Below are 15,759 nucleotides of genomic sequence, written 5' to 3'. Positions count from 1 at the left end.
ATATGTGTTGAATTAGTTTTCTGCTATCCAGATACACTCGCCATTGTTTTTACACATTGCAATGTTCCCGCTTTTTCAGTTTGTTTGATTTATTTATCTCTACAGAGTTCCTGCTCCACTGTTCCTGTGTTCGCCCTCTTGTGGGGGCCCGGGTTTGCTTTGGGAATTTGAGAAAGAAACCGTGGGGGAAAGATAACAAAAGAGTTAAAAAAACGACACACAGGAAAATGTATTGTGGTTATAACCTGACTGTCTGTATCCATTGTTTTCTTTTTTCCTACAAAAACTCAAGACATTTAAATTATTGTTCAACAGAAAGTAAAAAAAAAGTCAAAAAAGAAAATGACCCTGACAAATTATGCAACTTAATATTTTGTTGTATAATCTTTTGCAGCAATCAATTCAATGTATTTTCATTTCCTTCACATATCATCTATTGCAGTAAAAGCTCCAGTTTTGTCTCATGTGTCCAAAGGACGCTCTTCCACAAGCTTTGTGGCTTCTACTCAGTAAATTATTACTGTAACTTTTGTCATTTTCAAGTCATTTCATGTATTTTTTCTGTAATAGATGGGTACCAACACATTTGTCTGCGTGTGTTTTTTACTACAGAACTGCAGCTTTCTTGTAAATCACGTGGTTTCAGAGAAAACGAAGCTCTCCAACTTTTACTTTTGTTTCAACGTTGGGAGGGGTTTGTGAGGACCCAACATATAAAATCTGACCGCAGTCAGTGTGAGGAGAGTCAAGTGAAAGCTAGGAAAGTGGATGAGGTGAGTTTTTTATTACAGAACATTTGAACCTTTTACACTATGAACGCGTGTTCAACGCGTGTTGGGTGATATAAACGCCAGCCTGTTATTTATCACCTCGTACCTGAAGGCGAGTTGAGGGGAGGGGAGTGGGGAGGCGCTATCTGCGTAACAAAACATCAGCTGTGTGGGCATGTAGAATGAATATTATTTCTCCAGGTGTCATATCAGACAAGTGTAATTTTCAAAACGGGGATGGATGAACATCGAGGTGAGAGTTTTTTGCACGTTAAGGTTACCTTAACATACACAGATATCTGTACACAGATAAGTAAGATGGGTAAGTGTTTTTTTCTTAACAATGTGGTTCAATTACTGCAAGGCAGAAAACAGAAAACTGAAGACCTGATTTCCAGGAGTTGATCAGGGCCTCTGAGAGGGGAGAGGAGTTTTAGTTCCTGGATTTTCCTAAGTAGACTGTAATAATAATAATAATAATACATTTTATTTGAAGGCGCCTTTCTGAACACTCAAGGTCGCCGTACAATAGTTAAAAACAGTGTAACACAATAATAAAAGCTAGGGGGTAAACAAATACTCAGATAAAAAAAAAACCACAACAACGACACAATGCAAGTGGGGTAAAGGAGTGCTCTGATGTTGATGAGGAAAGCTGCTGGAGTTCCCATTCTAATTAACCTGCTTTAATAGTATTGTAGTAATTTTCTTATGCTTTTATACTAAGTTTTCTACATTGATTAATTTTAAATTGTTTAATAATCTGTCTGCACTGCGATGGATTGGCGACCTGTCCAGGGTCTAACCCCTGCCTCTCGCCTGAAATTAGCTGGGATAGGCTCCAGCAGACCCCCGTGACCCTGCAAAGGATAAAGCGGGTATAGATAATGGATGGATGGAATCTATCTGTATGGGTTAAGACAGGGGTGTCCAAACTTTTTTCACTGAGGGCCACATACAGGAAAATATACAAACGGACGGGCCACACTTCCTCTAGTCTAGTGTATTTAAGTCAGCAAAATCAATCAATTGTAGATAAATTATTCTTGATAATTGAATATGCTTAAAGAAAAGAAAAAAAACACAGCTTTCCAAAATGTTTTTTAATCTATTTTCTTATGAAAAGGGTTGGCAGCTCATTCTCAAAACAACAGGCTCAGATTGCTCCTTAGTCGTATGGTGATCCTCTTCATCAGCACTGTAGAAAAGGGGGGTAAGGGGAAAAGGGGATGAGTATATTTCAGGCTTGTTATGCAGATAGCTTATTGGGCCTATTACCACATCAACTAACGTTTGTTAGAACATTTTATTGACTTTAATTAATGACTAAAAATGTGTTAGATAATTGGGATTATGAACTTATGAATAATTAAGCAAAAAATATATTTTAACGCACCTATAATGGGAACAGCGTTGCACTCAGTGGGAACAGTGAAGCTGCGCTTTGGACTGAAGGATGGCTGGCAGGTTAGGAGCAAGTTTGGTGGTTGAGATGCGAAGGACATCACAGAGATGGCTGTCGGTCATTTTGCTTCTCAGTCTGCTTTTGTTCAGATTTAACTGAGAAAATGTTTGCTCACATATGTATGTTGATCCGAACAGACTCATCATTCTCTTTGCGTGCCGTCTCATCAGAGGAAACTTGGTATTTTCCAAGCTCTGGTAGAAGTCGGGTAGGGAGAGAAGCTGATGTTGATTCTTCAGAGAATCATCACACTGCATTTCGATAAGTTCTAATTGCAAACTCTCTTCCACTTCTTCTGCATCCATCAAGAATGGAGTCGAGAACAGCTTTATTTCTTTCTCAATGGAAGAAAAATCTTGGAAGCGCTGATGGAATTCTGTCATGAAAGATGAGATCACAGGCAGATATTTCTCATTTTTAGCAGCAAAGTTGGCCTCTGGAAAAGCACATTTCATTTCGGACAGCGTGGGGAAGTGCGCAACATTAAAGTTGCGTAGTTGTGTCTCAAAGAGACGGAGCTTCACACAGAATGCTTTCATGTGCGCATAAAGTTGTGGTACAAGCTGATCTTTGCCTTGTGTTGATCAGTGAGATCAACTAAGAATGCCAGGTCCGCAAACCAGAGAGGGTCACTCAGCTCATGAAGAGGTCGATCCTTCTCTCTTAAAAAATGGTCGATTTCTGATCGCAGGGAATAGAACCGCTTCAGCACGGAGCCGCAACTCAGCTTACGCACATCCGAATGATAGAGGATGTCTACGTATTCAGCATCAATATGAGAGAGGAAAGCTTGAAATTGTCTGTGGTAGAGCCCTCGTGATAGAATTATGTTGACAGTTTTCACCACGGTGTTCATCACATCACCAAACTGGACTGTCCTGGCACAGAGGGCTTCTTGATGGATGATGCAGTGCATCTTAACAGCCTCACCTCCACTTTCTTGAACCTTGGCGCATACCATAGATGTAATTCCTTTGCGCTCCCCTGTCATGGCTGGAGCCCCATCCATTGTAACTCCACACAACTTTTCCCATTTAAGTCCCATCATATCAATTGCATCTGACACAGCTTCCTTACCCGTTGTTGTTGTTGCCTTTAGACTCCTGAGATCAAGAAGCTCATCCGACCATGATACAAAAGTTATTGTCAACTCCCCGCAAAAAAAATAACAGCTGTGCGGTGTCTGTGACATCTGTGCTCTCGTCACATGTAATGGAGTAAAAATCTAAATCACAAGATTTATCTGACACTTGATGTTTTATATTAGCTGACAAGTCTTCAATTCACCGCGCAACTGTGTTTCTGGAAATGCTGACGTTATTGAACTCCTGTATTTTTTCTGGGCACATTATTCCTGCGACTTTAGTGAGGCTCTCTTTTATGAAGTCACCATCTGAGAAAGGTTTCCCGTGTCGGGCAATGAGCTGAGCTACCTCGTAGCTGGCTATTGTGGCATTTTCTTGTGTTTTATTAGCATGTAAAAAATACTGTTGTTGAGCTTGCAGGCCAGCTGTCATTTGTTTAACTTTCTGTTCACGCTCGGCACCAGTGCAAGACATGTAGGTCTGATGTTTGGTTTCATAATGTTGCCGTTGCCGTACATCATATTCTTTCATCACTGCAACTGTTTCTTTGCAAATCAAACAGACACACTTCCCCTTGACTTCTATGAAGAAATACTCTTTTTCCCACCGTGTCTGAAATTTTCTACACTCACTTGCTCTCTTCCGTTTCTTTGATTCTGCCATTTCTGGTGACGCAATTTTTTTTCTTTTATTTCTCTCATTCTGTGGAGAAGCTGCCTTGTTCAAGACAAGTCCTCCCCCTAGTGTCAAAACGGGAAGTGCACCTCCTATCTGTAATTACATTCAGGCCGCCTGGTTTATTTGGATTTTATGGCTTTAGAATTGTCAAATGTGCAAAGAATCAGTGCTCCTGTCCATTTTTTTCCCAATATAACTTCAACTTTCAATATCTGGCAGTTATTCAATATTACTGTGTGTTCTGACTGTGTAATAACTGTTTAAAGGAGTTAAAACATAAAAACGGATTTGGATTTTTCAAATTTATTGCAGGATAAGAAATCTAAAAAATGACACGAACAAACAATTTCACATGAACAATTTGAACTTTGAACTATTTTACATATTTACAAAAAAGTGTGTCCGTCCTAGACTTTGTTTTCAATTGTATTTTGCCTGTTTTTGCACTAAATGTCTAGGCGTTTTTTATTTGGTGCGATAATGTGTAAAGCAGTTCCTGTCCAGCTGCAGACAGAGCCCCACATTGCACACCCCACACTGCCATGGGGTGCTCCTTTTGCACAGAGTGCACTGTCGTCGCCCCATGCTGGCTCTTGGTGTCTTCCCCATGGATGTATTAATAGAACTGGATGGGACATCGAAAATGGCCGCCCATTCATTTTTTTTTTTTTTTTTTTTCCGGCGTTTTTTTTTTTTTCTTTTTTTTTTCACTTCTATATTTCAAATTGTCAACAGGACATTATAAAACAAACAAAACATACATAGAAACCTTTGATGCCAGGGGAACAGTCTCAGACAGAAATTATAGATCAGTTCAAAAATATTTTATACCTAGTACATAACTCAGAGGTTCGGATGGCTTTTCTATTTTTAGAATATTGGATTGTTGCAATGTATTGTTTGAATTCATTTTTAAAGGCCGGGAAAGATGGTATGTGATTAGAGAATTTCGATTTGTGAATATGAAATTTTGCAAGTAACAGAATTAAATTGATGATGTAGTATTTATTTGCTTTGCTAGAGGTGTAAGAAAAGAATCCAAACAATACATTTTCATATGAGAGGGAGAAATCAGAGTCAATATGATGTGAAATTAGTGAGCAGATATCTTGCCAAAAAATACACGAGATGGGACAAGACCAAAATAAATGACATAAGTCTTCTGCAGACAGTTTACAAAATGAGCAGACCACATCAATGTCCTTTTTGTATCTTTGTAAAAATACCTTGCAAGGATAAAAACGATGAATCATTTTCAGAGTCACTTCTTTAACCTTATTTATGATCAGATATTTAGAGGGCAAACACCATATATTTTTCCAGTTCAGATCTGAAGTGAAGTTATTCCAGTAAGAGACTACATTTGGAACAGAGACTACTTCTCTTTGAAATAAGGCACGTATATCACGGTTGTTATTGCTCTTTTTAGAGGAGAAACATATCTGACCAACACTAGTAACAGCAGGATCCAGATGGAGGTAAAGACAGTTCAGATGAATTCCTAAGAAGCATTAAGACACCAGAAGGTATAGCATCAAAAACTATAGCGTATTCCTTTGGTGGTATAGGAATACTATACTTGTGTAGGAGTTCTGAGTATGACATTAAAGTGCCGTTTGGATTGAGGAGCTGCTTAACCAGATAAATCCCATGGACGAACCAGTTTTCGAAGAACAATGATTTGTGTTTATATAATATGTATCTATTGTTCCAAATGTAGTATCTGTGGGGGGAGAAGTTGTGTTTATAGATTAAGGACCAGGGGCCTCATTTAAAATGGACTGCGTAGGAGTCATACTAAAAGTGCACGTACACTCAAAAGCCGAAAATGCCGGGCGCAAAAAAAAATCCGGATCAATAAAACGTTGTGCACGCAGATTTGCACGCAACGTTCCTTTATGAATCACAGACCAGCTGGAAAGCTGCGCAGCTGAATCCGCCTAATATCCCGCCCTCTACACGCCCATAAATGCATATGGATGAGCCTACTGAGCATGCGCAGTGGCTTCCTGCAGCCTGTTAGGCATCAGAATGAATGAGAGGGTGTCCAGCCACCGTGACACTTTCACGGAGACCTAGATGTTGTAGATGATGTGGAGGACAGGAAAACCACATTATTTGGTGGTCACAGTAAAAGTTAGAATAAGTATATAAATAGTATATGATGAGGCCCCCTGCAGACCCCCTGCGGGGACACGACGCCGCCCTGCGGACGGCTCCTGAACTCCCCCTCAGCTCATTGACATGCAATTCCAGTTGCCAAGGACCCCTGCCCCTGCAGACCCCCTGCGGGGACACGACGCCGCCCTGCGGACGGCTCCTGAACTCCCCCTCAGCTCATTGACATGCAATTCCAGTTGCTAAGGACCCCTGCCGGTACGACACCTTGCCGGCAACGCATTGTCTCCCTGCTGGGACAGGCACCAGCTTCCAGCCCCCCGCAAGGCCACGCCTCTGACTGTAACACTGACTTGTTTAATTCTGTTGTTTGTTCTTGTATAAAAAAGCTTGTTACGAACCATTTCGATGTCAGCCCACCGAACTAGACACTGTCTGTATCTGTCTGCTGAACGCCGGCTAGAATAAAATCTCTCATACCACAGCGGACTCTTGAACTGGACTTTGTAATATTCTTCAACATATACAATAAAATAAAGCGAGTGAGTGGCAGCACGCCGTTGCTGCGCTAAACGCTGTGAGTTCCCCGGCGCAACAGGGGGACACGCGTCCCCCCGTCTTTTCAAAATCATGTTTTTTTTCCCCTTACTTAACGGTAGGCTCAGCCTTAAATTGCAAATGATCAAGACACTGTATCATGAAAGCGATACGAAAACGGCCCCGCAGCCCCGCTTCACCCCCCGCTCCTCCTCTCCCGTCTCCCCTCAGAGCTACTCAGGGCGGGTTTATGGTTCTGCGTTACACCAACGCAGAGCCTACGGCGTAGGTGCGCGTAGGTGCGCGTACCCTACGCCGTAGGCTCTGCGTCGTTTTAACCCTAATTTAGGCACCATACACCCGCACGTAAAGGTTTCACGCGCGTAAAACTCATTATATATATGAAAAAAATCTGAGTCCCTGGGGCTCCGTCCTAAACGCAGCCCCTCATTTGTTCTGTCCTGAAGCGGTGGGTGACGGAGGTTCCCGGCGTGTTCTGCACCGCGGCTGCAGCTCCAGCAGCACCAGAGTCCTGACTGACTGAGCTTCACACACAGAGGGACACGATCAGCGCTATTTTATTTTATTTTATTATTTTATTATTTTAAGTCTGATATATGTTGTGATATGTGATGACATTAATAAGAGTATGACATGAATCTGGCTTCATTTCACCACCTCACAGCCTGCGTCGCCAGTTCCCCGTGTCTTAAGTAAATTCTTACGGGAGGGTCCGAGTTCCCGTAAAGATAAGCAGATTTTTCGGTTAGTTTTTTCTTTTTAGATCCGAGGCTTTGCGTAGATGGCGGCTTCCGCAACTTTCAGGCGCTTTTTCTGCGCAAGCAAGCTTTATAGATGAGGCCCCAGGAAAGGAGCATTTGTTTATGGAAATTAGATAATTTTAAGGGGATTTTTTCAGTTTTATAATTGCAAAGTAAAACAAATTTAAGGCCTCCAAGTTTTGAGAATAAGTAGTTGGGAATAAAATTCCAAATGGAAGTTGGGTTTCTAAGGAACTGTTTAATCCAATTTATCTTGAAAGTATTGTTAAGGGTGAAAAAATCAAGAAAGTTCAAGCCACCATGTTCATAGGAGTTCATTAAGACTGATTTTCTAATGTAGTGTATTCTGTTTTTCCACACAAAATGATAAAGTATGTTATCAATGGCTCTAGAGGTCTGTTTATTCACATCGAGAGATAAAGCTGCATAAGTCAATCGGGATATGCCCTCTGCCTTGGTTAGTAGAATTCTTCCTCTAATGGATAAGTCTCTTTGTAGCCAAGAGTTTAGTTTTTTCTGTATCTTTCCTATGATAGGGCTGAAGTTCAAAGAGCATCTAGTGTCTTGATTTTTGTTAATAACAATACCGAGGTAAGTGAATCTTTCACAGGAATGTTAGAGATAGAGGAAACATTACAATTTTTGAGGGCCAGCAGCTCACACTTATTAATGTTTAAACAGAGCCCAGAGGCATTGGAAAACATCTGAATTAAATTAATGGCTACTGAAACCTGAGAAGCATTTTTTTTAAATAAGGGTATCGTCAGCCAGCTGACTAATAATAATATCGTTTTCAGCTATTGTGATACCTTTCAAGGGGCTGAGATTAATGTAATCAGAGAGTAATTGAGCACAAATCAGAAACAAGTACGGCGAGACCATTAATCAAATCTGGGAGAGGTGCCTGCATACAGTTTAATTGAACAATTTGCATTATTATACATGGTCTTAATGGCGGCACAAAAGTAGGGGCCAAAACCAAAATTTTCCAAGGCCTGAAATATAAAGTTGTGTTCGATTGTATCAAACGCCTTGCGGAAATCTAGAAACAAAATTAAACTATCATCACTGCAAAGATCGGCGTAGTCAATAAGGTCGAGCACAAGCCTGATGTTATTAGATATACGTCTATGTCTCATAAACCCAATTTGGGTTTCATCAATAATGTAGTCCAACACAGTTTTTATTCTGTTGGCAAAAATCTGAGCCAGGATTTTGTAGTCACCGTTAAGAAGGCAGATTGGTCGCCAGTTATCAATATAAAGCGGGTCTTTTCCAGGTTTTGGAATTAGGGTTAAAAGGCCTTGAGATAAAGTGGGAGGGAGAGTTTGATTTTTAATGCTTTCTATAAACACACTATGGAGGAAGGGGGCTAATTTTTCTGCAAAAGAAATATAAAACTCAGAAGTTAAGCCGTCGACTCCGGGAGATTTATTAAGCTTTAGGTGTTTAATGGCAAACAGGACTTCGTCTGGAGTTATAGGGCTATCACAGACCTTTTTTTGGTCATTCTTGATTCATTTTGTTTCAGTGAGATATCCAAAGAAGTTGTTAGCATCAGCTTCACTATACTGTGACTCATATAAATTTCTATAAAATGTGGAACAGTAATTAGCAATGGTTTTGGGGTCGTCAGTAGTAATTCCATTGATAGTGAGTTTTCGAATAGAATTGCTTTTACCACGAGATCTTTCTAATTGGAAGAAATATGCAGTATTTTGTTCCTCTTCCTCCAACCATTTCCTCCTTGACCTCACAAAAGCTCCCTCCGCTTTCATCCTGTATATTTCATTTAATTTATTTAGCTGTAAGATTAAATCCTGTATGTCATTTTCTGATAAATTTTCAGGTAAAATTTGCGAGAGAGCAGTTATTCTAGAAATCACATTTGTTTCCTCAATTTTCCTAGATTTGGATAATAAGGACCCATACTCTCTTAAATACTTAGCTACCTCAAATTTAAAAAGTTCCCAGTTTCTGCAAAAGCATTTATCATTTAAAGCCTTGTTCCAGAAAAAGTTTATCAATGTTTGGACCTTCTTAATTACTGAATCGTGTTTCAAAACAGAGTTATTAAGTTTCCAATAAGCGCCTCTAAATGTGTGAATTGTGCTAGATTTAACAGAGATACATAACGACACAGCTCTATGGTCAGTTAGAGGAGTTGTTATTATATTAACAGAAAGGTTATTCTCATCTAAACAATCAGAAACTAACCAATAATCTATGCGTGACATTGAAGTGCAAGCCTTATTATTCCATGTATAAAGAAAAAACTGATAAAGACAGTGAAAGAAGTGTTGTAATCAAAGTGAACAATTTCCACCCCTTAATAAACAATAGGTCTGACTAACCAGGAACAATATAACAATAATATAAAAATATAACCTTATATTCCCAGGCACTAGTGCTTTAAACGAGACTGTACCTATGAACAGTGTGTGTGTGCATAGAAAGAGCACAAACATCCATCAGGAAGGTCTTGATGTGATCTGATCTCCATCCGAGCAGGTGCAGAGTGCAGGTGCAGGTGCAGGTGCAGCAGGATGAGCTTCAAGCGGAGACAGCAGCAAGTTGACTATCAAGGAGGTCTTGACGTGTCCATCTGAGCAGAATCAGATTGTATTTCTTGTGGAGACACCGGTGGGCGTATCTCCTTCCCCTCTATTATCACACGATTCCCAGCGAAGTGTGCCTTCTTTCCTTCTTTTCTGGCAGCATCGATCAATGGCCAAAGTTTTTCCTGCAGTGCTTTGTCAGTAGCAGTAAGATCCTCTGTGAATCTCAGCTTGTTCTCTGTGAGAAAGCTGCAGTTTTTGGCCGTTCTCCACACCAGGTCACGCGATGATCTGTTGGCAAAGCGGATGATGGTCGTCCTCGGTCTCCTTTGCTTGTCGTCATATCGACCCAGACGATGTGCGATGTCAATATCTTCTTTGATCTTAGCCTGGGTCTCCCCGACAACAGCACAGCAAATGTCGGCAACTTTGGCTTTGATATTTTCTTGTTTGTCTTCGGGGATACCATGGAGCCTTAGGTTCCATCTTCGCTGGTATCTTTCTGCCTCGTTGACTTTCAATTCAACCTCCGACAGCCTCTGGGTGTTACTTTTACATATGGACTTCACCGCCTTCATGTCAGTTTTCAGGGTTTCGACCTCCGTGAACACAAAGTCAATGTATTTTTTCAGAGCGTCGATGCTGACAGTATTATTGTTGATCATGCTCTCCAGATTATCGGCACGCTCATTGATAAGGCCAGCAATATTTCTCTGTAACTCAGTAAGGGTTAAGTCGCCTTTCATCTTCTTCCCATCTGGTTTGGAAGGAGTATCAGGGTCGGACTCAGGAAAAGATGACAGCTCCGGGCCATCATACCTTTGGGTGAAACTTTCGTTGTGTTCTTGGAGGGGAGTATTTTCTCTTTTTCTTTGCGTTTAACCCCGTGTTCCGTCCGGAACATGGTGACAGCAGTCCAGGATTGAAGGACGTCAGTCTAGTCCGTAAGCTTATTTGTTGTTATCCGCCGCCGTTAGCTTGTTGATGAACTCGACGGACTTCGGTGTAAAAAGCAGCGTTGGCGAAGCACTTCTTCAGTCAAATTGAGCAGGGAGATATAAAGAGGTCTTACAAAAAAGTCATGACTTTAAAGTTGTTCAAAAATAAAGATAAAAAAGGGTGAAAACTGAAAACTCGACTCAGCCACGTACCTTCACGTCTGTACGGGCCGCCATCTTGCGCAGCCCCGGCCGCCCATTCATTTCAATGCATTTTGCTCAGCCAGCGCATACGCCGAAAAAATTTCTGACTTCCGGGTTTACTTCCGCGTTAACGGGCCCATAGAGCATGCGCAGTTGAGTCACCTCCCATGATGCTCTGGGGTCTCCCATCATGCCCCTGGGCAATGACGGGAGTATTAATATAATATGTATTAATATAATATATTAATTCATGTATATTATTACATGTATAGTATTACATATATTATTAATGTATTAATATAATATAATTATATAATATATATTAATATAATACATCCGTGGAATGCACGGACACGGCTGTGACGTCAGCCGTGACGTCACACCCAGAAAGACTTTTCTTTGACTTTTCTGGCCGTTATAAAACATTTTTGACGGATATAAAGTCCATGACTTAAAAATATAGAATACAAAGATTAGTAATTGCCGGTGATTACAGCTGGAGGTGTCCTGTGAACAGTTTTAGAGGCTTTTCTTTTACTATTGCGGTCTATGGGAAAAAAGCTTTCTGGGCCCCATGGGATTTTTTGTTGCAGTACCGCGGCTGGACACTGGAAAAAATCGGCGTGCCTTCTGAGTGCGAGACCCGGGGGCTGGTCTTCCCCTGCTTTTGACTTGTGGCCACAGGGAAGTGGTTTTCAGTTTTTACCGTAATAAATATGTGTCAGCAACACATCACCGGAAAGCTCTCGTTCTCTGCTTTCAGAAACTGTTTGAATTTTTTGAAGGGCACCTATGGTTCGGGAGTTACGGTACTGAGAAGGTCACGTTACAAACGTATGACGCCACGGAGAATCTCGTTTGTGATTGGACGGTCGTACCGCGGAGTCGGCGTGGCGAGGAGCTGCGTGCGCGGAGAGGAGCTGCAGACAGTGGAGTCGCTCTGAGCCACACCTGCAGCTCATCAGCTCATCGGGGGAGAGGTTAAAGAGCGGGGCTGCAAGTTGTTCATCGCTGGTTCGTTTTGTTAACTCTGAGCTTTGTTGGTTTGTTTGTTAGTTTGCTGGTGGTTTTTTCTCCCTGTGATTTTTGAGTTACTTGTGAAGAAGTTCTGACTTCCCTGTGAGGAAGGTTTTTTGTTCCCTGTGGGAGTTTTTTTTTTGTGTTTTTCTATTAAACTGCGCCTCGTTTTGGCTAAAGTTTAACCTGGTTTCGTGTCGTGCGATTGGGTTCAGAGAGAACGACCCATAACACTTGTGTGTACAGATGTGTGTAGACGTGTTACAGAGGTAAAGCCACAGATTTGTTTTCTTTATTGTTGTAATCTGTGCTTTAAAAACATCTGACATTGTTTATTATAAAACAGACTGATTTATTGCTTGTGTAGTTGAAAAATACATTAGAACAGGACCTTGAAAAAATAATCGCATATTAAATCGCAATCGCAATAGGAAAAAAATCGCAATTAGATTATTTTCAAAAATCGTTCAGCCCTAGTTGGGGTTATGTTTTTATTGTTTGTGGTTATTTTATATTCTTGTTTTTTTCCCCTCTGTGTTGTTTGAGTGACAGCCGAAAGTTGATGAAGCCAGCTCAGCAAGTGGACTGCCTCCTTTTGTCACCTAGTTTCACCCCTTAAACAACATTTTCTAGCTTTGAAATTTGGCAGGATGGTTGATAAGACACCTGTCTGTGGTGTGATTAACTCAGAAAAAACGACTCAAACATCTATCAATGCATCAATTTCCAAAAGCGGGAACACTGGTACCATCTCAGTGTCAGAAATGAATTCCTTGCCCCTGATCAAGTCTGTTTACATTAACTGCCCCATTTCTCCACTTATTCTACAAGGTGCAGTCTAAAGATGTGACAATGTTGCTCAAGGTGAAGTACCAGCATACCAAGAAGTACATCCAATTAGAGTCAGGGTTCACATATTTGGATTTCATTGCTCAAGGTGAGTAGGCATCTTAATATTTCCTTTACAACAAATAAACACGAGGATTTATGTATTTCAGATTTCAGATTAATTTTGGGCATCGATTTTACGTCTGTTTACATGGTTATCTTACAGTCAAACGCAAGTTTGGACTTCCTGCTGCTACCGAACTTGATGCTTTTGATGAAACTAACACAGTAGTTGAGGAAGACATCTTTTCTGAACTGATAGAGACCAGTCCAGATTTATGCCTGAAAGTACGTGACAGAATTCCTAATGCAGGTAGGTACATTTCTCTGTTATTCATAAGCTAAATCATTAATATTGGTTAAGACACCAATGAAAAGTGTGGAGTGACTTATTTTGATATTCATTGGAACATAAATCATCATTTTAGAATTGGCAATGAAAAAACCCTTTGGCATAAGGCAATAATTAGAAAAAACGATCTCTTGACAATAGCTGTGTTTTTAATACTGGTGTTTAATGCTTTATAATCTAACTGTATTGTTTTTTCTCCATATTATACAAGGACTGCAATTTTTTGTAACCTGATTCTGATTATATTATATCTATTAACTACCCAGCTCAGTTGTAATGAATTTTCAGGGCATTTCCTTTTCACAATTACAGTATCAGTTAAGATGTCATGTTTCTGCCTTGACTACTGGAACAGATTTATCAAACATTATTTTGAAAAGAAAGATATCTATCTAATTGTAAAAAAAGTTTGAAAATGTGGGCTCATGTTTGATTTTTAACCAGCGCCTGGGCCACCACTAAATGCTACATTTCAGGCATGTCACATTATGTTATATTCTTTTAGACTCCTCTCCTTTAGATCATTCAACATCAACTTCCCTCACGGATATCAAAACCAAAATTTCTGTTGCATGTCAGTGGGACATCCATGCAACTAACTGGGTTACAATCAGTGGGACAGAGTACAGGGCAGGACTAATAATTAGGGCCCGAGCACTGGCCCTATTGTATCTGTAGGAATTTTTCTCGTTTTTCTTGTTTTTTTCCTTGTTTTTATTTTTCTGACGAATTGGGGCCTTTTTGTCCCACTAAACGTGCCCCAAAAGTCAAGTTCATTGGCCTGAATTAGCCCCGCCCCTTCTTCTGATTGGTCCATATTTGATAGATCCTAATTTCTGCCATAACTTTTGAATGGTATGACATACAGAGTCGTGGGTGGTGTCATCAGACTCGGTTTTGACTCCTTCACCTTAATTGGTGCAAATTAACCCCGCCCCTTCTTCTGATTGGTCGATATTTGATAGTCCCTATTTTCTGCCATAACTTTTGAATTGTTTCACGTAAAGAGTCATGTGTGGTGTCATTGGACTTCGTTTTGAGTCCTTGACCTTTATTAGTGGAAATTGCACGCACCAGGGCCAGTTCATCGCTCCTTGCAGCTTTAATTAGGTCCCGAGCACTTACAGTGCAAAGGCCCTATTGTACCTGTAGGAAAAATGTTTTTCCTCGTTTTTTTTCTTGTTTTTATTTTTCCAACGAAATGAGGGCCTTTTTGCCCCCCTAAACATGCCCCAAAATTCACCAAATTTTGTACGCATGCCAGGCCTGGCGAAAAATTTGATATTTAATGGTTTGCATTACTGGGGGTGGCAAAATGGCTCAACAGCGCCCCCTAGAAAACTTTGTGCCTCAAGTCCCACAATACGGTTTGACGTACATGCACGAAAGTCTCTTGGCACCATGGCCGAAACCAAACAGCAAGTCAGCCATTTTGAATTAATCGTATAATTTTGGCACAATTTATGCCATTCTTTCGGCAGTTAATACGGCCTGAATCGTAACGTGCACCCAGGTGTGTTATACATTAGTGATGCACCGAATGTTCGGTAACCGAAATTGTTTGGCCGAAAATAGCAAAAGAGCACTTTCGGTGTTCAGTGAAATAAGTGGGGAAAAAACTGAACAATTAATAACGGCGTGTGATGATGCAATCAAACAGTGGACAGTGTGGAGTGAGCAGCGTGCGGTGTTAAATGCAGGAAACATGTCAGCATGTCAGATCATTACTTGGATGTGGGGAAAAAGCAGAGGTCACGAGAAATGATCCAGGCTGAGATGGATTTGGGAAACCGCTTGGTGATGGAGACGGTCACGAGACCCACAGCGCAGCAGATCAAGGAGAGAGCGCAGAGAAAAGGGCCGATGCGGTGCGCCTCACTGTCTGATATGACGAGATCCTCCAACAAATAAACCCAGATGCAGACGACAAGCGCAACCGCTCAACAGTTAGATGGTTATCTGTCAGAAGTCCCCATCCCCAGGAGCGACAACCCTCTCACCAGTAGAACATATCAGAGCCGGGCCAGGGGGCAGAGCATATGACCGGGGGGCGGGGCATATCAGGACAGGGCCCTCTGCAACCTGGAGCCTCTCATCAGGCTTCAGAAATACCTGTCTCATTATCACAGCCTACACATGCCTGTTGTGCCACACAGGTTAGCTTGGCTGTCCAGTTATCGAAGGTTATTAATAATTTTATTCAAGAATTATTAACAATTAATAAAGTCGACTATCAAATTGAATTATCAAAATGATAATAATTCTCGTAGGGGCACCACCCTGGGCCTTAACCAGGGAAATGATAACTTTTAACAGCAGAAAATCAGTCTCAGAAATTAGGGATTATTCTGCAGAATAGTATATCTT

At 41.0% G+C, this 15,759-nt stretch overlaps 1 protein-coding gene across 1 annotated transcript in view; it reads left to right on the top strand.

The window, feature by feature from the left end:
* The first annotated feature begins 973 nt into the window (after positions 1-973).
* Positions 974-15,759, top strand: part of LOC133421389 (interferon-induced very large GTPase 1-like) — a 62,172-nt gene continuing 47,386 nt past the window's right edge. Inside the window, exons 1-3 of the mRNA XM_061710955.1 lie at positions 974-1,023; positions 12,984-13,089; positions 13,207-13,353. Coding sequence (XP_061566939.1) covers positions 1,012-1,023; positions 12,984-13,089; positions 13,207-13,353 — 265 coding nt within the window. The 5' untranslated portion in view covers positions 974-1,011. The remainder of the gene's footprint in view (positions 1,024-12,983; positions 13,090-13,206; positions 13,354-15,759) is intronic.

The sequence above is a fragment of the Cololabis saira genome, chromosome 21 (assembly GCF_033807715.1).
Source record: "Cololabis saira isolate AMF1-May2022 chromosome 21, fColSai1.1, whole genome shotgun sequence".
Classification (NCBI taxonomy): domain Eukaryota; kingdom Metazoa; phylum Chordata; class Actinopteri; order Beloniformes; family Belonidae; genus Cololabis; species Cololabis saira.
The sequence above is the reverse complement of the archived record's forward strand: the minus strand, read 5'-3'. Positions and strand labels throughout refer to the sequence as shown.